This window comes from Tenrec ecaudatus, chromosome 9 (assembly GCF_050624435.1).
Source record: "Tenrec ecaudatus isolate mTenEca1 chromosome 9, mTenEca1.hap1, whole genome shotgun sequence".
NCBI classification, from domain to species: Eukaryota; Metazoa; Chordata; class Mammalia; order Afrosoricida; family Tenrecidae; genus Tenrec; species Tenrec ecaudatus.
In genome coordinates, this window is record NC_134538.1 from 159,094,253 (window position 1) to 159,117,861 (window position 23,609).

Here is a 23,609-nt window from a genome sequence, read left to right on the forward strand (position 1 = left end):
TGGAAGAGGTAAGTTTCAGATAATTTTACCTGTATCTTAAAGTGGTGATCTGATATCTTGGGAATGGTGTTGGAGCCCCACAGTTTGGAAGGCACACGTTCCTTTGTCTGAGAGGAGCAGATTATGTTATGCTTTCCCCCAAGATTATTAATGTGTTTATAAATGATAACCAATCGTTTTGCTTTACAGCAATCAACAACCCATACAAAGATCCTGCTTCTAAGGGCCATTGTCTGGGGAAAGGAGTCTGCTCTATCACCTGGCTTTGAGAAGAGCAAGCAGCTGTGACTGCGCACCAAGCCCTGAGTTCTCCCAGGAAACATGCACGTGGCCAGAGGCCAGGAGAGCGTTTCTGGAGCAAGGATAGAAGGTGATGGGGAATTCCAGACAGTGGGCACAGTGAGGTCAGCGCACTTGCCCGTGTTTGGGGTGGTCGAGGAGCTGGCAGCTGGCACTGAGCCCTGTGGGTGGGCAGCCTTGATACCAGGGTCTTCAGAGAGCCAGGTCTTCTTGGGAGTCCCCGAGAATCCATGTAGTGGAGGCCGCGCTATCTGTCCCACTGTCCCAGCCCTCCCCAGCGCAGCTGGGCCCTAAACGCACCTTCTTCTTAGTCATGCCATCGGATTCCCTTTTCCCCTTGGAGCGGAGCAAAGGGGTTTGGGACAGCTGAACCCCAAGTCAGCCGGGGCCAGGCTGAGTGATTGCTGTGTTTGCCGTGTCTCTTCCCCATCCCCCTGGAAAGTAAGGAAAGAGCAGGCGAGAGGGTGAGGTGTTTCTTCATTTAAACAAAGAGCCCTGATGATGGAGTGGGTACGCACCGAAACAAGGTTTCTTTTCCCGTAAAGGGTTGTGGTCTCAGAAACTCACACGGGAGTTCTACCCTGTCCTGTAGGGTCACTGAGTTTGCACAAACTCGACGGCGGGAGGGAGGGGTCAGTGGTTCAAACCTACCAGGTGACCTGAGGCAGAAAGCTGAGGCTATTAGATGCCATGAAGATTCACAGCCTCCGAAGATCACTGGGACACTGTGGGTGGACTACAGTCTGGCAGTCCATAGGTTGGGTGTTGGGTCCAGTTTTGGCTGCATCCGGTAGCCACTTGAGGACACTGTGGGAACACAGAGCCCCAGAATTCCCCAGAGCTGTGGCTACTGCAGGCAGTAGGGGCTGCGGGGCTCAGGGGACCACTACTGGGACCCTTCCCAGGAGAGGCTGAGGTGCTTGTCTGCAGGTGTTTGTCCTGAGTAGGCTGGAACTTCTGCCTTTAAGAGACTCTGAGTCCCAGGAGGGAAGGAAGTGGCTGTGGGTGTCCTGGGGGCCCTGGAGGGGACAGGCAGAGAAACAGGAGCAGAGGGGTCTGGGCACTGGCAGGGACTGGGTTGGTTCAAGAAGCAGGGTGTCCACAGGGAAAGAGACTGCAGTGTGGTGACATCACAGCCTTCCTCCAACCAGAGAAGGGCTGCCTGCTCCAGGAAGACCACCCACAGGGAGACGCTACCCATATCAGACACACCATGGGCCCCAGGCTCCTCTGCTGGGTAGCCTTCTACCTCCTGGGGACAGGTGAGGCCTGAGGACAACAGGATTGGCCCTGTGGGCTCTGGGCACCATGAGGTCCCTGTTGTGCCCAACCCAGCACCTGTCTCCTCTCTCACAGGCCCAGTGGACTCTGGAGTCACTCAGACCCCAAGACACCTGATCAAAACACGAGGCCAACAGGCAACCCTGCGCTGTACACCCATCTCTGGGCACTTGTCGGTGTCCTGGTACCAGCAGGTGCAGGGACAGGGCCCCCGGTTCCTTGTTGACTACTATGAAAAGATGGAAAGAAGCAAAGGCAACATTCCCGCCCGGTTCTCAGGCCAGCAGTTCAGTAACTACAGCTCCAAGCTGAACCTGAGCGCCCTGGAGCCGGGGGACTCGGCCGTGTTCCTGTGCGCCAGCAGCAAGGACACAGCCCTGCAGAGTCACTGGCGCCCTGGGCACAAACCTCCTGCTGGCTCAGGAAGTGGCGGGGGTTCGCAGCCTCCAAGCAGAGCTTCACAGGAGTAATCCTGAATAAGTGCATACATGTGACATGACTTAGAGCTCACAGGAGTCATGCTGAGTAAGGTCACACATGTAACATGCACCAGTGTTCATGTATGTAATACCGATAAAATGCATCAATGTTCACAAGAGTCATGGTGAGTAAGATCATACATATAGCATACATCAGAGCTCACAGGAGTCATGCTGAGCATGTTCACATGTGTAACATGCAGCAGTGTTCAAAAAAGTTGCGCTGAGTAAATTAATACATGAATCAAAGCTCACAGGAGTAATGCCGAGTAAGATCATGCATGTAATATCCATTAATGTTCACAGGAGTCATGCTGAGTAAATTAATACGTGTAACAGACATCAATGCTCACAGGAGTCATGCTGAGTATGTTCATACATGTAACATACATAAATCCTCACAGGAGTAATAATGAGTAAGTTCATACATATAACGTGCATCAACATTCACAGGCGTCATGCTGAGTAAGTAAGTGCATACATGCAACAAACATCAATGCTCACAGGAGTCATGGTGAGTCATTCTCAGCGTCATGCCGAGTAAGCCATACCCATGATATGCATGAACACTGTTAGAAAATGCCAGCTAATTTCACACATGCAACCCTTGGCAATGTCCTTTGTCTCAGGCTTGTGCCCTGCCCCGCTCTGCAGAACTGCCCATGCAGTCAGCGCCTGTCCAGGCTCAGCTGTGTGGGTGCAGGAAGGTCCAGGTCATGCCCCTAGTGTGGTCATCATGTCCAATTCCCAATGACTGAGCAGAGACAGCAGTCAGTTCTTTAGGGTGACAGAAGAGGTGTCCTCAGGTCCCTGGCCCATGAGGTCTTCCATGAAAGCTGCCGTGGGAGCTGCAAAGCGGGAGCCCTGCAGTTGCTATCGGAAGGGCTAGAAATTTGGGTGAACCCAGAAGAGAGGCCTGGCTGTTGATTTCTGAGTCCCATACCTAGAATCCCCAGGGAGCAACTGCCTGACAGTCACCAGGAGTCACAGGTGTCCTGGTGGCATCTGGCTCCATATTGTTCCCTTCTGTTCAGTTCTCTCCCATGCCCATGGGGAGGTTTCTAGTGGGGTCTCCCCCATGGGGAGGTTTCTAGTGGGGTATCCCCAGCTGCACATGAGGGGGAAGCAAAATGCCCTGGGAGCCTGCTTGTCCTGGTATTGGTTACCAGGGCCAAAAGGACACGAATTACAGGGACTCACTCGTCCATCTCCTGAACTTAACCAGCACTGTGGCCCCAACTTTGAACAAGACAGGACATCACGTGAACTAGAAAAAGGAAACAGCAGGAATGTAGGCCTGCTTCTAGCCTGAGGAGCTCGGGTCTGCAATATTAAACCTATGACATTTGTGCTGAGCACTTGTCTGTTCCCAGGATGCAACTGTCTCAGGGGGAGCGGCCCCACTGCAGACCGGCAGGCCTCCAGGCATGAGTGTGCATAGACGGTCCAGTGCCGCTGGACAAGTTTCTGGGAGGAAACACTTGTGGACAATCAGACAAATTACCATTGACCATCAACACCGTGGAAGGAGAGGACGAGCAGCAGCCTCTGTGCGCCCTGGGCAAGCCGGCTGCACCACCGGCCTTAAAGGACTTAGGGAAACGAGAGGTCCCTTTGAGGACTGAGATGCACCTGGCCCACGTCATGGTCTCTTCCATCGTCTCATCCACATCTGCATGCAAACTCTGGGCAATGGAATAGGAAGACAACAGGAGACTTGAGGCCTCTGGATTACGGTGTTGCCAAAGATGATTGAATGTACAGAACAAATCTGTCCTGAAAGAAACACAGGCAGAGTGCTCCTGAGAAGCTAGGGTGGGGGGACTTCCCTTCCCTACGTCGGACGTGTTGTCAGGAGAACCCAGCCCCTGGAGAAGGCCCTCTCGCTTGGTGAAGTAGAGGGACCGTGAGGAAGAAGGCGGCCGGACACGGTGAGTGCCCACAGTGGCTCCGACAAAGGGCTCACGCACATGAGCGCTCTGAGCGTGGGGCAGGAGCAGACAGTGCTGCCTCCTGTGGAACCACAGCGTCCCTGTGTCAGACTGATCAGCAGCGCCTAGCAACCAGCACCACACCAAGGAGGACGACAGTGACAACAGCAACAACAACAAAATTGGTAAAAACAAACAACTATGATGATGACGACGACAGCAGCAACAACAACACTGAAGGTGCTGCCATCACGTCCACTCACAGCACCACCGCCGGTGACAGCAGAGTCCTCCCTGTGGTTTCCAGGAGGACTCCTGAGAAGTGCATCCCCAGACCTTACCTTGGAGGCACCTCTGGGTGCATTTGGACTTCGGTGCTTTGGGTTAAGAGAGCTGAGCGTGCTCACATTTGCACCACCAGCACTCTCAACCCCACCTGAGGTGGGAGGGGAGGGGCTGTGCAAGCATGGACACCTAGACCGTGGGGTCATCTTTGAGTGTTGGGTTTGGGGGGCCCAGCTGACTCCTAGTGACTTTGCCCAGCATTGGGTTTAAATAGGAGGTGAGAGGTGGCCCTTGAGTAAGAACACAGAGAAAGATTATTTGAAAAAGAGCGTATGCTTACTCATATCCGTCATCTAAGGATGACCTACTGTGGTAATGTGGTCCTGAGACAGGATGTCACCTGACTTGTGGAGGAAGGAATATCCACTTCCTCGGTTGTCCTGGACGTTGGTGGAGCATACCCCCAGTCCCAATCGCCCCACCATGGCCTCCATGCTTCTGTGCTGCGTGGTTCTCTGTCTACTGGCCTCAGGTGAGTGATCAGACTCCCCCCTACTTAGTTTCAGTGTACGCTTGTGGTATGTCGTGTGTTGTGTGTGCCTCTGCAATGAGTGTGCTGTCTATATACGTAGCTTGTGGGGTAGAGATGCTGTGTGTCTGTCTCTAAGGCTGAGTGATTCCTGTATTTTACAAATTCTTTCCCAATGTCTGTCTCCACAGTTCTTACAGGAGCTGGAGTCACCCAGACCCCCAGGCACTGGGTCACAAAGAGGGGCCAGGCTGTAGCCATCACATGTGATCCAATTTCGGGGCACACCCGCCTTTACTCGTACCGTCAGACCCTGGGCCAGGGCCTGGCGTTCTTGATGTACTTCCAAAGCAAGGAAGCCACAGACACAACCGGGATGCCTGAGGCGAGGTTCTCAGTAGAGCGGCCTCAGGGCTCAACTTCTACCCTGAGAATCCAGCCTGCGGAGCCAGGGGACTCAGCCGTGTACCTGTGTGCCAGCAGCCTAGCCACAGTGAAGCATTACCACCTGCTTCCTGTGCACAAATCACACCCCCTGTCATTCCCAGTGCCCCTGACGCAGGCCTTCTCTGACCCTGTCCTCCAGGGAAGGAAATGGAAAGGACATCAGCTTCCTTTTCGTGGAAAAGACCAGAAGCTTAGAAGCATGAGGGTGGGGATTTAACACGGTGACTAGGAGTCAGTGAGGGTGTATTAGACTTGGGTCACTGGAGGAAAAATCCAGAGTCACATTGAGATAGACACTAGGGACTTTAAGAAGTTCATGGGAGAGTCATTCCCTTGGATGCCATGCTTTCACCACTGTCTCCTGTTGTTGACAGAAATGTATTTCAAGGGAACAGATCATATACCTGCGGAGCCTGGTGAGGTTCAAATCCAGGATATAGAGGGCAGGCTGGAGGCTGGCCCTGACTCATGGGTTGCAGGGGCTCATGCACCCTCAATCTGCAACTCAGATGAAAGGCTGATGACTTCTCCCGCAGCCTGAGGTGTAGATGCTAAATGAGTGCAGGATGGAGCACAAGCCTTGCCAGAAATGCATAGAGATGGGAGACAAGCCACACCCACCAGGACACTCCCCTTCCAACTGATTGGCTGTTCACATCAGATTAGAAAGCAGTTACATGAGACCTGCCAAACCACTAAGAGTCAAGGCCAAGTAGAGTCAACACACAATGTGGATCTTCAGAGAAGGTTAGGACCAGTGTGAGAACAAGTGTTTGAAGTTCCTGAATATTCGGAAATGTGCTTCCCAGATTGCATAGGGGGTAGTGCTTGACCCTGACGGGAGGCTGGGAATTACAACACAACCAATGGAACCAGGAACAGAGCCCTAGAATTGCTCTCAACAGAAACTCGGGACCGTTTGTGGACGATGGCGGGCTTGCTGGTTTGAACCCCTGGGGGTACAGTCCTCCTCACCTGTCAGGGCGGGAAGTGATCATGTCCTTGGTTCCGTTTTTAGCCCAACACCTCACAGGAGCAACACGAGGGACACGGGCACCTGAGAATCACCAGTCACCGAGCCCCAAAGGGCAGCGCCCTCCCAGGACAAAGCTCAGAAGGGTCGGAAAGATGGAGGCTGGATCGAGAAGCACAGGGCGGAAGGGGAGCCTGCGAGGTCACATTGCCGGTTGGCAAACTTTGGGATGAAGGAGATGGGGGCTGCATGTTTGCAAGGAATTGAATGATGTGTTCTGCTCACCTGCACCCAACTCCCAGTTCACAGTTGACATCACCCTCACGCCCCAGCAGTCCAGTTCTCCTCTGTAGCACAGGCGACATCCTGCAGGTCAGAGTCAAAGGCACGGGTTTTTAGTGAATGATGCAGTCACTTCCCAGCGTCCCTTGGGCCAGCACAGCTGGGTAAACCATGATGAAACTTCTTTTCCTGGCCAGGAGATGGCACCGCAGTACCTGAGATAGCTCCTTGAAAACTGGACCAAGAGCACACAAGATAGCATTTTACATTCAACATCTTTATTCATGTTACTTTCCTGCTGTTGCTGCTGTGAGCCACTGTTGAATCCATTCAGATCCATCGATGAATCACTGGCCATCCAGCCCATCCTCACGGTCATTGCCAAGTCTGAGCCTGTGGTTGCAGCCACCGGTCAATCCATGTTACTGAGGGTTTTCCTCTCTCTCTCTCTCTCTGATTTACACAGCAGAAGTCAATCAGAGGCTGAGCCCTCTTGATAACATGCCCACAGTAGGTGAGATAAAATCGTGCGATCTTTGATTCAAGGGAGCATTTAGAATGCACTTCTTTCGGGGCAGGTGTCTCTGTCCCCCTGCAAGTCCAGGGTACGGTTACTGTTCTTTCCCAGGAGCAGAACTGGAAGACATCCATGCTGTGGCTCTCCTCACTCACTGGCCTGCACTCACATGCATGTGAGCGATTGAAAATGCCGTGGCTGCTCCAGGACTCCTCGACGCTCGGCGTGCGGTCTTTGCTCCGCAGCACTTTGACGGAGTCTCAGCAGCGGAGTGCACCGTGCAATCTGTGGTGCGATTTCCTGACTGCTGATTCCATGAGTGTTAGCTGTGGATGCAAGCAACGTGCTCACCTGCACCACTTGGAGATTTTCTCCCTTGATCGTGATGCTTATGTATTCTTTTGGAGTCCGTGAAGAAGAACACCGCACCAGGATTGGAGGAAGACTCTGTAACAGTCTTCAATATACACACTAGACAAGCTTGCTTGGTGACAGTGAAAACTCGAAGCACTTACTGATGCAGATCCAAGACATCAGCCTTCAGTATGGATTAAAACTCAATGGGATGAAGATGGAAATTCTCAGAGCAGGTCCAATAGACAGCAGCATGATCAAAGGAGAAAAGATCTCAGTTGTTAATGGTCTTAGCAATGACAATCAACTCTGGCTGGATTTCCCCCCTTTTTTCCATCACACTTTTATTGGTACTTCCTCCACATACGATACAATTCATCAGTTCAATCGTATCAAGAATCATATCTACCTGTGCACAGCGGTCATTGTGCATGGGACTCCACTGTACCATCAGTTTTAGAACATTTTCTTCATTCTCATAGTCGTTATGACTGTACTTTTTTAGCCATGACAAATATATATATCAGAAGATTCTCCATTTCAACACCTTCAATGTGGATAATTCAGGGCCATTGAATACACTCTGTTTTACAACCACTATTGATTTGAGGATGGATTTCTGTGATCATTCCAGGGTTGGGCTTTGGGTAAGGCAACTTCTCTAGACAGCCTGTACAACTTTGAGGAAGGCTCATTTGTAATATTTAGGTAAAAATTGAAGAGTGGAATTATTCATTCATAGGGTTGAAGTTGGTCCCCAGTTGGTGGTCAAAGTTAGTATTTGTTACCCAGTGAAAGGTTGGAGGTTAAAGTGCACCCCAAGACTCTTGGGAAGATCTACTTTCAAAATGCAGTCAATGCAAACCCTGTAAAGCATGGTGCCCTCTGACGTCCATGGGCTTGTCTTTCATCAGAATCAGCTCTACAGCAGGTGGGCGGTGGTTTCAGGGCAGCCTGTGGTCAACTCTGATAGAACCACTGGTCTGTTCCTCAGAGTCTACCAATTGTAAATGGAAGGAAGGAAGTGCTCTCCCAGCACACATTCTCTGTCTCCTCTTGCTTACTCATCCTGAGTCCATGCTGAACCTCCCCAGGGAGGAGGACGTGAGAACAGAGATTCCTTATTGGCCGTTCGTGGGATGCCAGCTCCACCAGGCACGTGGATTCTTTCACACCTCACACCCCTACACATCTGCTGACTCTCTTAGCAACTCTCATTACAGAAGGTTAAAAGATGTGTTACTGCTAATTGCAAAACAGTGGAATATTTGTGACTCTTTTGGAGAGAGAATGTGTTCGCTCAGCTTCTTCCTCCCATTGCTCCGTGGATCACTGGAGACTTAGCATGATACAAATGGCTCGTAATTGGCTACTAAGCTAGAGATGGATGTTTAGAATTCCCCATTGGCTCATCAGTGAAAGACCTGGTCCTATACCTGCATAACAACTAGAGTCGAGAGAGCCCACAGTGGCTTCTACTCTGTTTCATAGGTGGGCAGGGTCTGCAGAGCAGGGGTCGCACAGGTGACGACTCCGGTCTGCGCTGCTCTGCAGGAAGGAGGGTGTGCGGTTTCCTAGACAGCTGAGCTTGGAGAAGGCTGTGGGGCAGGAGTGGGGTCTCAGAGGAGATGAGTAGCCACTATGAAAAAGAGCCAAGCAGAATGTACACCAACCATGGAAGTAAGTGTTATGACCGTTCCTTTTGGATTTGGGGGACCAGGTGTCCCTATTTGCTAAGGATACTCCTGAGCTGCGTCTGAATGTCCTCCATCCCATGGACTCCCTTGGTCACAGGGAATCCACATCTCCCTGTGGTCCTCTCATTGCTGTCACATCTCCCTGATGCACCTGCTGCTGGGAGGTAAAGGGCTAGGACCTCGGGTGACAGCCTCCTACAGCTCCACTGTGTCCGGGCTGACTGAGGAGAACCCCAAGTGCCTGGTATGAGCTGAGGATGAGGATGTCACAGAGTTCTCCCTGGGCCATCTTCACCCTCATGGAAGAGGTGTTCACTTGATGATGGACCTACTGGTAGGGGTTCTGGACCCTCCCGGCAGTGTCATGGCAGTCAGGGCTGTCTGCCTATGTCCATTAACTTGTGTTGGTTAGGGGCCGGTGGAGTCCCATGCACAATGACTGCTGTGCACAGGTAGAACTGCTCCCTTGGGCTCTCCTGGCTGTGAGACTAACAGACCGCAGTCTGCAAGCCTTTATTCTGAGGGGCCTCCGGGGAGATTGAATCACTTTGATTGGCGGCTCGGTGAAAAGTCTTTCACTGCAGGATCTTTGGTCACAGAGACAGAGAACAATAGAGAGTTAGAAAGAAGCATAGAAATAGTGATGAAGAAGATAGATAGAGGCAGATAATGATTATGATGACGACAGTGTTGATAGACACAGATGATGATGATGATAGATACTGTGTTCTGCAGGGTTCTCTAGAGAAGCAAAACTAGGACACTTATGATTTTATATATATATATATATATATATGAGGATAGGTTTATGAAGCAAGTAGGAATGTAACATCTAATTATTCCACACAGCAGTACAGAGGGCTCTGTTCAAGTCAATTCTGTGGAATAGTTAATATATTGAAAGTCCTTCAACTCAAGAGGGCTGCCAGGTCCAAGGTCAAGGACGTAGACAGCTGAGTCCTCCCACAGCAAGACAGACAAAGACTTACCACAGGCAAAAAAAATAGCAGGGTGCATCTGCAATAGTCAGTAGCTCTGGTGCTTAGTGAAATGGACCAGGATGGGATATCGAACTTAAGCAAAACAAGGCAATAGAATCCATCAGCGTCAATCCCAAGTGTTGTACACATTAGTAACTTGGCAAAGCAGGTCTCAAAGGAGCCTCAAGCTCTAATGACCTTATCCACAGGTTGGCTTGTCCCACAGGTAGTGTAGCTCACAGGTTGAGGCAGAGAACTAGTTAAAGTAGCAGCATGCTGGTCCATCACCAGAGAGCAAAGAGAGGAGCGTAGCTCATGTAGAGCCATTTATCTCTCTGCCCTCCAGTCAAGGTTTGACCTGGTTAATCCCACATGTTCCAGTTGGCATGGTTGGCACAATAAACCTAATTATCCAAGTCCACCCATTGCTAACTTGGCACTTGTACACAATTCTTCAGTCATATAGAATTTCCAGACAAAAGTGAAATCACACTTACACCTAACATCGTCCATCCATCAGACATATAAATGAAAACACACTGAACCTAATGGTATGTGGTACATTGTACATGAACAAAGGAAAGATATTCAAAAAGAACATATAAAAAACAAATACTGATAATCACAAACCTCGCTTTGGCAATTGATCACATGGTTGTAATTGATATTTAAACTACCTTCTTCTACTACCCATTCTGTATTACCTTTGCCCTGGGGGAACCTAACTATATTAACTATCACAGATACATAGATAGATACCGATGATGATGATGATGATGATGATGATGATGATGATGATGATAGAAGCAAATGAAGATGAAGGTAAGTGTAGATTATAATGATGGTGAAGAGGAGGAGGAGAGAGGTGGAGGGATGACTGGATGGACGGGAGGGTGGATGGATTCACCGTCAGACAGATAGATGAGAGCTGTGATGAAGAGGATGCTGACTCATGGTGGCGCCACGCGTGCAGAGGAGAACTACTCCAAGAATTCAAGGCTGTGACCTCTCAGAACTCTGTCACCAAGACTATCTTTCTGAAGCCCTTCCGGGGGAGTTTGAACTTCCAGCCTCATGGCTGAGAGGTGAGTGTTGTTCTGTCTGTGTCCCCCAGGGGCTCCTCCCTAGAGATCTCAGGCAAGAAAGCAGACTAGACACTTCCACTCTGACCCACATGAGGTGGTAGCAGTGGAAACCTCAGCCTGAGGGACAGTGACAGCTCACAGTGACATCACAGGGCAGGCCTCCAAGGGAAGCATGAGGGGAGGCTTCTAGTTGTTTCACCACAAAGCCCCAGATGCGAAAGAAGTCAGGTACTGCCCTGCCCAGCGGCCATGGGTTTCTGGCTCTTCTGCTGGGTGGTGCTGTGTCTCCTGAGGGCAGGTGAGTTCCCTGTTCACAGAATCCCTTCACTAGAGCTGGCTTCCCTCCTGTAGGTAAAACTCTTCCTGAGCTCATCTGTACCCCTACTCCCCACAGGCCCAGTGGACTCTGGAGTCACCCAGACCCCAACACACCTGATCAAGTCAAGAGGCCAGCAGACTACCCTGAGCTGCTCCTACATCTCTGGGCACCTTTCAGTGTACTGGTACCAGCAGGCCCAGGGCCAGGGCCCCAAATTCCTCATCCAGTACTACAACAGTGAGGAGAGAGTAAAGGGTGACCTCCCAGCTCGCTTCTCAGTCCAGCAGTTCAGCAGTAACTACAGCTCCAAGCTGAACCTGAGCGCCCTGGAGCCGGGGGACTCGGCCGTATTCCTGTGCGCCAGCAGCAAGGACACAGCCCTGCAGAGTCACTGGCGCCCTGGGCACAAACCCCCTTCCCGGCTCAGGAAGTGGCGGTGAGGAGCAGTTGGCTTCCCCTGGCAGCTGAGCATCTATGAGAGGCTGGCATTCCTGCCACTGTCACTTCCTGTCTTGTTAGCAGACAGGCCGGTCTCAATTCCACTCCACCCACGAAGACTCACGGCAGCAACACTGCGCATCACCATGTGCTAGAGGCTTTATTTGTCACCACTTTGACCAACACTGATGCCCTGCTGGGACTGTGGGTTTGGATTGCTCTGCTTAACCTGAAAGTGGGAGGTTTGAATCCACCAGCTTCTCTAAAAGGGAAAGATGAGGCTAGATATTCGCTTAAAGATTCCCAGTCACAGGGCATTGGAAGGTCATCCATGGCAAATAGGAATCACCAGTCCCCAGAGAGATGATCATTTCTGAGCATAAAGACAGGAAGACTCACAATCACGGTCTCAGGCTAGACAGTGGCTACTACAGGGCACTGATTGTGTGGGGCCACAAGACATGCTGGGTTTCAGTCTCATGGATGTGAGGTTGCTGTCAGGTGGCACTGACCAAACCCCAACAGCAACAATGAAGCAATGGTTGGATGAGGGTCACAGTGACTTTGGAGAGATTGCTGTGTGGTTTGGTGTCCACGTGGTTTGGTGGGTGCACCAAGATCCCCCTGAGCCCAGTGCCTTGGATTTGTAGCCACCTTCTCCCCTCTGCATGCCGAGTCTCCCCTACTCAAGGACAGATACGTCTGCATTTGGCCCCATGCTTTCTGAGGACCTACCGCTGAGCTCAGCCCAGTCGGCGACAGTGCTGTGGAGCTCTGGGGAGGAGATTGGGGTGAAATCGCCCACAGATGTCCTCCTGTGCACAACAGCCTGAAACACTGCATGGTCCTGTGCCGTCCTCACACCTGTTCCGATGCCTGAGCCCTCAGCAGGATCAGCACCGAGATGCACACAGAGTCGGCACCTGAGCAATGGTTTCCTCATGGACAGGATGTGGAGTCGGAGGTACAGCATTACAGGGCAAGGTCAGAGAGAGCACGGCCTCTAGGCTTCTCCCCACAGGTGCAGACACCTTTGTGTGTCAGGTCTCTGTGTGGGGCGAGGGGTGTGGACACTGCAGGGAGTCTGAGGATTAGCTACAGCCAAGGGAGTGACATCACTTGACTCCTCCCCTGAGAGGCCAGCTCTTCTTCCCAGCGGTAACCCCAGGCCATGCTGCCCTGTCCCTGAGAATGGGAGGGGCCCCTCAAACTCTGCACACCACCCTGAGAGCCATGAGGCCCTGGCTTCTCTACTGGGTGGCTCTCTTCCTGTGGGCAACAGGTGACCACTTATCTCACTACTTCATTTCATTTTGTCGGTATAGAAATGGGTTTACATTTGTACATGTGTGTAGTATATATGCATGTGTGTGTACTCAGTATAGAAATGATTATTTGTGTGTATTATATATATATGTATATGCTCAGTCTGTCTAGATAGGTGATTGTGTGTGTGCCCTGTGTGTATGTGTATGTTATGTCTGTCTAGATATGTGGTTTTGTGTGTGCCACGCATATGTATGTGTGTGCTGTGTCTGTATAGATAGGTGCTTACATGTGTGTTGTTTCCCATATAGTCTACATTGTTCCATCATCTGTCTCCACAGATCTCACAGGAGCTGGAGTCACCCAGACCCCCAGTCACAGAGTCACAAAGAGGGGCCAGACTGTAGCCCTCCTGTGCAATCCAGTCTCAGGGCACCCTCGCCTTTTCTGGTACCGACAGCCTCATGGGCAGGGCCCAGAGTTGATGATGTACTTTGATAACAAGGATCCTGTGGACACGTCAGGCATGCCTGGGGCTCGGTTCTCTGCAGAGAGACCTGAAGGCTCATCTTCCACCCTGTGGATCCAGCCTGCAGAGCCGGGGGACTCGGCGGTGTACCTATGTGCCAGCAGCCTAGCCACAGCATGAAGTTGCCATCTGCTTCCTGTGCAAAAACCTTCACATCCCCACCTCTTCTCCCTACCTGAGGACCCAGAACTAGGAGGGTGCCTGCTTTTCCTCACGAGGCTAAGTGCTAGTGAGAATTCCACTGTTCCCTGATAGTAGGCCACCAGGAAATCACCTTTGAAATCTCATAACAGGTGACATGGGCCCAAAGACAATGGAGCGGCTGGGATCTGTAAAAAGAGTTTATGGCTGTATAACTGGGGTTGGACATCAGAGCCTCAGCTTCCAGTCTAGCAGCCACCTCATATTCTCTTAATAGATTATAACATTTGACAACATGTATAATAAATTCTCATTGGTAAGCGTCATTCATTCTGACCTACATCACGCCCAGATGACAGCCTACCAAGACAGAGCAGGATTGAGGCCATGTACAGTCACCAGCCTCAAAATAATAATACTTGGAATAATAATGACATAACGGACCATGAAAACATCAGCCTCCACAACCCTGGACCCGAGAAATAGAGGGCACCCAGCTACCACCACTCCCAACTGCTCTGAAAGTCATCTCATGAGAAAGTGCTAGAAGAGGGTGAGCCAAATGGGAGCCAAACCCAGAATCAATGGGAAGATCACGCTCACTGCTGGGGTGAGCACGGTGGGACCCTCAAGACTATGACACTTGTCCTTCGGTCAAGGGCAGACTCATGTCTATGTTAGAATAAGCGACCATTTAACACATGGACTGTTTTTGGCGGGCTGGACAAGCGGGAGGAGTGATCACAGGAGACGCAGGAGAAAGCGGGATTGGCAAGGATGGCTGTAAGTGAGGGTTCCACTGGAGGCACTGCGTTGGACTATGTGTGCCGTGATTGAGGGCCTGACCCCAGCTATGGTGTCTCCATTTCCCCGACAGCATGTTTATGGCTGTCCATGTGGCTTCAGTGGCTGATTCCTCCAACAGAGACTTAGTGCTTCTTCATCATCTGTGGTGGGTCTGAGCGTTCTGATGAACCCTGATCCATTTGAGTGACCCAGCAAGTAGGCACTGAAGCACCAATGAGAGCTTCCAGCGGCATAGCAACATGTGCCCCACCGCAGGACGACACACTGGCACACAGGGAGAGCGCAGCAAGACACGGAAAACCTCATTAACAGCAGCAGCAAGAACACTGTCAGAGATGGTGTTGGAAGGTGAGAGCTTCTGGTTGAAGGCACGGAAACCTGCCTGAGGAAGAGCAACTGGCTCAAAGTAGAGCCCCCACAGTGACAAGGATGGAGTCAGACCTGCAGGTAGAGCTGTGGGCGGCACCCCACCTGTTGAGGAACACCTTCAAACATCATTCAACGGTCAGGATGTGCATGCATGAAGCATGAATGAAGGAAATTTGAAAGTCACAAAAAATAAGGTGGACCAGATAACAACCAGTATCCTAGGCACACGTGATCAGAACTGGACTGACTGAGACACTCATAGGGTTTACCGTGTCGGTGGTGACAGCTTCAAGAGGAATGGCATCACAATCATCATCCAAAGGACAGTTCAAGATCAATCTGGAATGACAGTGCTTTCTGTGATTGGACGATATCTGTCCATGAACAAGTAAATCAAGTCAGTAGGACTGTTATTCAAATGTGCACACCCACCAAAAAGGTAGCAATAAAGAAATTGATGAGTGCCAGCGACGTTTCCAGTCTAAACTGATGGAAGCTGCCATCACACGGCATTGATGGTTATTGGTGTGTGGAATGTGAAAGTTGCACTCAGAGGAAAGAACAGTAGTTGGAAAATGTGATGTGTTTGACAGAAGCGAAGATGGAGGTGGTATGATAGAATTTTTCAAGACCAACAACATCTTCATTGCAACACCTTTTCCCAAGAGTATGAACAGAGATGATACAGGTGGACATCTTCATATGGAAAACACTGAAATCAAACTGACTCCATCGGTGGGAAGAGACAATGGAGACGCTCAATATTAGCACCGCAAAGCAGGACCGGGCCTGACTGTGGAAAAGAACCTCAGTTGCTCATGTATAAGCTCACACTGAAGCTGAAGAAAACTGAAACAAGCCCACGAGTCGCAAATATGACCTTGAAGACGTTCCACATGAAGCTGGAGAACATCTCAAGAACCGATGTGACTCATCGACCACTAATGATGCAAAACCCGGTGAACTGTGGACTGTGACATCATAATCACAATCCATGAAGAAAACCAGAGGTCCTGAAAATGACAGGAAGGAAAAGAAAGATGAGAGTGCGGTCAGAGGAGACTCTGAAACTTGTTCTTGGTCACGGAAAAGCTAAAGCAACTGCAGGAAATGATGAAGTAAAAGAGTTGGAATGGACTTTCCAAGGGCATCTTGCTAGAGAAGACAGGAAAGGATGACAATGAATTATTCTGAGGCTTGAAGTCAGAAAGCTAAAAAATGAAGGACGCCTTCAGTATATCCAGCTGAAAGAACTGAAGAAATGAGGCATTCCTCATTTATTAGAAATCCATCTAATTTCATTATGAAATGATTTTATGGGCAAAATATCGACGAAAACGGGAAGCATCCAAATATGATGGAAGGAATAGCCAGAGTCATCATATGCAGAGGAACGAACTGGCATTCAACCATTTCAAGAGCTACCATATGATCAAGAACCGATGGTACTGAAGTGAGACGTTCAAGCTCAGCTGCAGTCATTATCCCCCTGACTCGTCATGCAAACGACCAACGAACAAACAAAGCCCTGGCATGTGTTCCTATATGGAGTGCTCTCAACAGAACACTGGAACCATTTGGTAAAAATAGCCGGCTTGCTGCTTTGAACGCCTGAGGTTCTTGTCCTTGGTCACCTGCTCGGGCAGGCAGTGAACTCACGACTGAAGATCAGCTTTCAGCCCAACACTGACAGTGCACAAGAGGAGCAACATGAGGAAGGTGTCCTCCTGAGAATCATGGTCACTGAGTCGCAAAGGGCAGCGCCCTCCCCAGGGCAGAGCTCAGAAGGGAGGGAAGAATAGAGGGTTATGTTAGTCTGTTTACACTAGAGAAACAAATCCAGAGACACGCATATGTGCATAAGACAGAGTTTCATAGAAAATGCCATTGTCTTTTGAGAAGAACCCCAACCCAGTCTAGATCAAGTCCAAAAGCCCAATATTAGCTCCTATATCCAATTCTATTACATACATTTCTCTTGAGACACACACAGCCATGCAATAATGCCAAATGCAGGAAGATCACAGGCCATGGGTGAGGAGTCTTGTAGATTCAGTGTCAGTGGAAGGATCTCAGAGCTGGTGTGGGTCTCCACGAGGCTCCACCAGCTCCAGGGCTCAGACTACCATCAGCGTAGCTCCGTGTGACTTTTCCCACAGGAATGTCTCACAGAAAGAGTCTGTATCTGGATTCCAATCCACTCTTTATCTCCATCGTGCTTCTGAATGAGGTCATCAACCTGAGACCTGATTGATAGGCTAGAATCCACTCCTTTGCAAGTTGACAGGAGATTATGTAACTGCCGCCAGGGCTGAAACAGGAAGCACACGGTAGGAGGGGATCCTGTGAGGTCACATTGCGGGTTTGCAAACGTTGCGATGAAGGAGACTGGGACTGCATGGTTTCAAGGAAAACTAAGGGTCTGCTCTGCCAACCTGCACCCAACCCCCAGTTCTCAGTTTGCAACCCCCCCACCCCACCTCCCTGGAGTCCACTTCTCCTCTGTAGCACAGGCCACATCCTGCAGGTCAGAGTCAAAGGCAATGACTTTCAGTGAATGAGGCAGTCACTTCCCAGCATCCATTGGGCCAGCAGCACGGCTGGATAAACTATGATGATGCTTCCTTTTGTGGCCAGCAGATGACACCGCAGTACCTCGGAAAGCTCCTGTTAACTGGACAAGGGCACAAAAGGTAGACTTTTATATTCAGCTCCTTTCTTCATGTTATTGGAGAGTTGTCGTGGCTGTGAGGCACTGTGGAGCCCATTCAGATCCAGAGGGACCCCCACGTACAACAGAGTGAAACACTGGCCATCCAGCCCATCCTCACGGTCGTCGCCAAGGCTGAGCCTGTGGTTGCAGCCACTGGTCAATTCATATGACTGAGGGTTTCCTCTCTCTCTGTTTTACACAGCAGGTGTCATTCCAACACTGACCCTCTTGATAACATGCCCACAGTAGGTGAGATAAAACCGTGCGATCTTTGATTTTCAGGAGCATTTTGAATGCACGTGTTTTGAGGCCGGTGTCTCTGTCCCTCTGGCCATCCAGGGTACAGTTACTGTCCTTTCCCAGCAGCAGGACTGGAACACGTCCATGTTGTGGCTCTCCGTACTCACTGCCCTGCACTCACACGCAAGTGAGTGATTGATAATGCCGTGGCTGCTCCAGGACTCCTCCGTCCTTAGCTTGGGTCCTTTGCTCTCCAGCATTTGATGGAGTCTCTACAACGGAGTGCACCGTGAAACCTAAGGTGTAATTTCTTGACAGCTGAATCCCTGAGTGTTAGTTCTGGATGAAAGCAACATCATATCCTGAACCATTTCGATGCTGTCTCCCTTTACTGTGATACTCATCTCTTCTGCTTTGTGAAAAAGAATGCAGCATCAGATGTGGGGGAAGATTCCTTAACCATCTTCAATATACACGTGAGACAAGCTGGCTTGTTGACAGGGAAGAGAACTCCAAGCACTTACTGTTGAAGAGGAAAGACGTCCGCCTTCAGTATGGATAACAGCTCAGTGCACTGAATAGAAAGCCTCGCACGGCCGGTCCAATGTCCTGGGCATCGTGATCGGCGGAGAAAAGATCTAAGTTGTCAAGGATTTCATTTTACCTGGACCCCAGTCAACATTCACTCTGCCACGGCTGAGTCAACTCAAGCACCAGCGCCAGCAGTGACTAAGAGGGCAAATGCCTTGGGTAACGTGCCGCGTACGAGATCTTTAAAACGTCAAAGAATACAGTGGCCGCTTGGAGGACTAAGGAGCTCCTGAGAACTGAGCATGGTGACACCTCCTCCCTTGAGCTGTGGACCTGTGCCTGGGCGGCACCAGGTCCTGGAGGAGAACTTTACCTTTGGGAAAGCAGAGGGAAGATGAAAAGGGGAAACCGCTCAGCATGTGGACGTACAGTCACAGTGGCTACTGAACCAAGCTCACCCACAGCCGCGGTGAGGACGGCACAGGACGTGACGGGCAGGGTTTCCTTCCGTGGCATGTGGGTCACTGTGAGTCTGAACACACTCAATGGAACCTAGCAATAGCAACCATCCGTCAGTGGATATTTTTCTCTCTTCATGGTACTTTTATTGGCGCTTCCTACATGTATCATACAATCCCAGGGTTCAATCATATCAAGAAGAGTTGTATAATGTGTTTTAGAACATTTTCTTCCTCCTTCTCCTCATTATTAGTGTAAATTTTGTTAGGTATGTCAAAAACACACAGAACATTCTCCAATGCAACACCTTCAACATGAATAATTCAGGGCCATTGGTTACACTCTGTTGCCCAACCACTGCTGATTTGTGGATGGAAATTGAGTTCCTTCCAGGGCTGGGCTTTGGGGAAGGCAACTTCTCTAGACATCCTTGTAAACTCCCTGAGGCAGGGGCATTTTTGATCCTTAGGTAGCAATGTAAGAGTGGAATTACTCATTCATACGGTTCAGGTTGGTCCCCAGTTGGTGTTCAAGGGTAACATTGAAAGGTTGGAGGTTAAAGTCTGCCCAGAGGCACCTGGGAAGATCTTCTAAAACCCAGGCATTGCATACCCTGTGGAACCCAGTTCTATCTGACACCCATGAACTCGCCTTGAGTCACTCAGCTCCCCTGCAGATGGACAGTGGATTCGGGGCAGCCTCTGGTCAACCCTAATAGAACCACTGGTCTGTTCCACAGACCTGCTCTACCAATTGTGAATGGAGGAAAGGAAGAGATCTCTCAGCTCACATTCTCTATCTTCTCTTTCTTACTCATCCTGCATCCATGCTGGTCCTCCCTAAGGAGGAGGGAGTAAGGATGGACAGAGATTCCTTTCTGACTGCTCCCAGAATCACAACTCCCCAGGCCCACAGGTTCTGTCACACCTCACATCCCTCCACATCTGCTGACTCTCTTAGCAATGCCATTACTGAAGGGGTAAAGACGTGTTACTGCTCATTGCCAAACAGTGGAATATCTGTGACTCTCTTACAGAGGGAATGTGTTCTCCCAGCCTCATCCTCCCCTTGCTCTGTGCATCACTGGGCACCTTGCATGGTGTGAACTGCTTACAACTGGCTACTAACGTGAAAGTGGACGTTTAGAAATACCCACTGGCTCCTCAGGTAAAGAACTGGTCCTGTTTCTTAGAAATGATTACAGGCAAGAGAGCCCACCGGCCCTCCACTCAGCTTCAAAGGTGAACAGGGTCTGCAGGGCAGGTGTAGCACAGGTGGCAACACCAGTCGGTGCTGCTCTGCAGGAAGGAGGGTGTCCCGTTTCCTAGGCAGCTGAGCTTGGACATGACTGTGAGGCAGGAGTGTGGTTTCAGAGGAGATGATTGACCATTATGCAAAGGAGCTCCGCAGGACATCAACATGGTACCTCTCCACAATTATTTAGCCATATCATATTTCCAGACCTTACTGAAATCACACTTAAGTGTCACATCAAAAATCTATCAAGCATATAAATGAAAACACACCAAATCCTATTGTAGCTGGTACATCGTGCATGAATACAGGAAAGATATTAAATAAACACATATAAAGTAGATAAATTGACAATCACAAACCTCGCTTTTGCAATGGATCACGTGGTCATAACTGATAGGTAGAACTAATGTTTTCTACTACCCATTCTGGATTCCCTTTGCCCTCAGGGAGCCTGATTATCCCAGATATATAGCTACAGATGATTAAGCTGATCTAAGTGAAAGATGATGAAAACAGAGGGGTAGGTGCTATGGCCATTCCTTCTGCACTTTGGTGACCAGGTGTCCCTATTCTCTAAGGACATTCCTGAGTTTTGTCTTAATATCCTCCATCCCATGGACTCCCTTGGTCCCAGGGAACCCACATCTCCCTGTGGTCCCCTCATTGCCTGTCATATATCCCTGAAGCAACAGCAGCTGGGAGGTAAGCGGCCAGGATCCCAAGGGACAACCACTCATGGCTCTAGCCAGGTGCATGCAGAGGACTGAAGAGACAGATTTTAACTCCCCCTGTGTCAGGGGCCCAGGGAATTGAACCCCAACTGTCTGGTATGAGCTGAGGATGAGGATGCGTCAGTGTCCTCCCTGGGGCATCTTCACCCCTCATGCAAGAGGGGTTCACTTGATGACTGGCCTAAAGGTAGGGTGTCTGGGCCCTGCACGCAATTCCACTGTGGTCAGGGCTGTCTGTCTACGTCCTTTAACACCTGTTGGTTAGGGCCCAGTGGATGTCCAGGCACAGTGACCCCTGTGCACAGCTAGGACTGCTCCCTAGGGCTCTCCTGGCTTGAGACTAACAGACCACAGTCTGCGGTCCATTCTGTTGAGGGACCTCTGGGCAGATTTTAACCACTTAGATTAGCGGCTCAGTGCCAAGTATTTTGAAATTTGATAACAGAGGGATGGACAGAGCAACGGAGAGATAGATAGAAACATAGGCATGATGATGAAAATGATAGAGACATGATGAGTATGATGACAGTGTGGATAGATTCAGATGATGATGATGATGATGATGATGATGATGATGATGATGATAGAAGGAAGTGATGATGAAGATAGATGTAGATTATGATGACGATGGGAGGGGGAGGAGGAAGATGAGCAGGAATGAGTGGCTGGATGGAAGGATAGTTAGATTCCTAGGCAGACAGACAGTTGCATGAGCATGGATTCTGCATCAGGGTGGCCCCATGTGTGCAGAGAAATACTCCAAGAATGCAAGGCTGTGACCTCTCTGAACTCTGTCACCAGGACTGTCTTTCCAAAGCCGCTCTGGGTGACTTTGAACCTCCAGCCTCACGTCTCAGAGGTGAATGTTGTCATGCTTGTGCCACCCAGTGGCTCCTCCATAGAGATCTCAGACAAGAAACCACACTGGGTGCTTCTGTTCTGACACACATGACGTCACTATGGGTCAGATTGACTCAGGGAGCATGGGTGGGGTTTGGTCCTTATTTGGGGTTAGTTTGAGCAGGGTGCTGTGTGGGACTGACATTGCTGAGACCAGCACTGTGGAGTTGATTAGGGCACAGGCGGCGCTGGGATAAGTTTGATCAGGAAACTTCCCACCGGCGAGGCTAAAAGACTGGTGTTGGCACCACAATTCTCCACAGGTCCAGGAGACCATGCTGGGCCCTCACGGAGCTGGGGTCCATGATATCTGGAGGGAGATGCAAGGTCCTGAGCTCTGAGACTGTGAAGGGGAATAGACGTTCTGAGATTCATGAGACTAGGGGTGGGGGTTAACTGGGGGCCTGGCTTCCTTGAGGCCAGAGTGGGCTTTGGAGACAAGGCTTTGCTGAGACCAGCATAGGATTCGGGACTTATGTTCCCTGAGACCCAGAGGGAGGCTTGGGGACAACAGTTTCATGAATCCAGGAGGACACAGGGGACTGTGGTTCTGTTTGAGCAGAGGGGGTCAGGAACAGGTACAGGTAGTGATCCAGGACTCAGACACATGGAGACGCTATGGGTGCCCCAGCCGCGGTAAGACTGTGGGATGTGAGATGGCAGCAGTGGAAACCTGAGCCTGGGAGACAGTGACAGCTCACAGTGACGTCACAGGGCAGGCCCCCAATGGAACTGTGAGGACACAGCCGAGAGCCCAACACTGGAAGGAAGTCAGGGCTGCCCTGCCCAGCGGCCATGGGCTCCTGGTTCTTCTGCTGGGTTCTGCTGGGTCTCCTGAAGGCAGGTGAGTTTCCTGTTCACAGAATCCCTCCACTAGAGCTGGCTTCTCTCCTGTAGGTAAAACTCTTCCTGAGCTCATCTGTACCCCTACTCCCCACAGGCCCAGTGGACTCTGGAGTCACCCAGACCCCAACACACCTGATCAAGTCGAGAAGCCAGCAGACTACCCTGAGCTGCTCCTATATCTCTGGGCACCAGTCAGTGTACTGGTACCAGCAGGCCCAGGGCCAGGGTCCTAAATTGCTAACAGAGTACTTCAACGGGGGAGAGAGAACAAAGGGCGACCTCCCAGCTCGCTTCTCAGTCCAGCAGTTCAGCGGTAACTACAGCTCCAAGCTGAACCTGAGCGCCCTGGAGCCGGGGGACTCGGCCGTGTTCCTGTGCGCCAGCAGCAAGGACACAGCCCTGCAGAGTCACTGGCGCCCTGGGCACAAACCCCCTGCCTGGCTCAGGAAGTGGCGGTGAGGAGCAGCTGGGCTTCCCCTGGCAGCTCAGCATCTATGAGAGGCTGGCATTCCTGCCACTGTCACTGCCTGTCTTGTTAGCAGACAGGCCGGTCTCAATTCCACTCCACCCACGAAGACTCACGGCAGCAACCCTGCGCATCACCATGTGCTAGAGGCTTTATTTGTCACCACTTTGACCAACACCGATGCCCTGCTGGGACTGTGGGTTTGGATTGCTCTGCTTAACCTGAAGGTGGGAGGTTTGAATCCACCAGCTTCTCTAAAAGGGAAAGATGAGGCTAGATATTCGCCTAAAGATTCCCAGGCACAGGGCATTGGAAGGTGGTACATGGCATTGGGGTTCATGCTTTGAGGGTTGACAAATAGGAATCACCAGTCCCCGGGGAGACGATCATTTCTGAGCATCAGGACAGGAAGCCCTTACCAGGGTCCCGGCTGCACAGTGGCTACAACAGGCTAGTG

At 50.6% G+C, this 23,609-nt stretch overlaps 3 gene segments (V, D, J or C); all 3 read left to right on the forward strand.

Annotated features, from left to right (window-relative positions):
• Window positions 1–1,513: 1,513 nt before the first annotated feature.
• LOC142456230 (T cell receptor beta variable 5-5-like) lies at window positions 1,514–2,051 on the forward strand. The segment is given in 2 exon segments: window positions 1,514–1,562; window positions 1,657–2,051. Coding segments are annotated over 2 exon segments (444 nt in total).
• A 9,338-nt stretch (window positions 2,052–11,389) lies between these two features.
• Window positions 11,390–11,899, forward strand: LOC142456231 (T cell receptor beta variable 5-5-like). The segment is given in 2 exon segments: window positions 11,390–11,438; window positions 11,535–11,899. Coding segments are annotated over 2 exon segments (414 nt in total).
• Window positions 11,900–22,635: 10,736 nt separating this feature from the next.
• Window positions 22,636–23,145, forward strand: LOC142456232 (T cell receptor beta variable 5-5-like). The segment is given in 2 exon segments: window positions 22,636–22,684; window positions 22,781–23,145. Coding segments are annotated over 2 exon segments (414 nt in total).
• The last annotated feature ends 464 nt before the right edge of the window (window positions 23,146–23,609 follow it).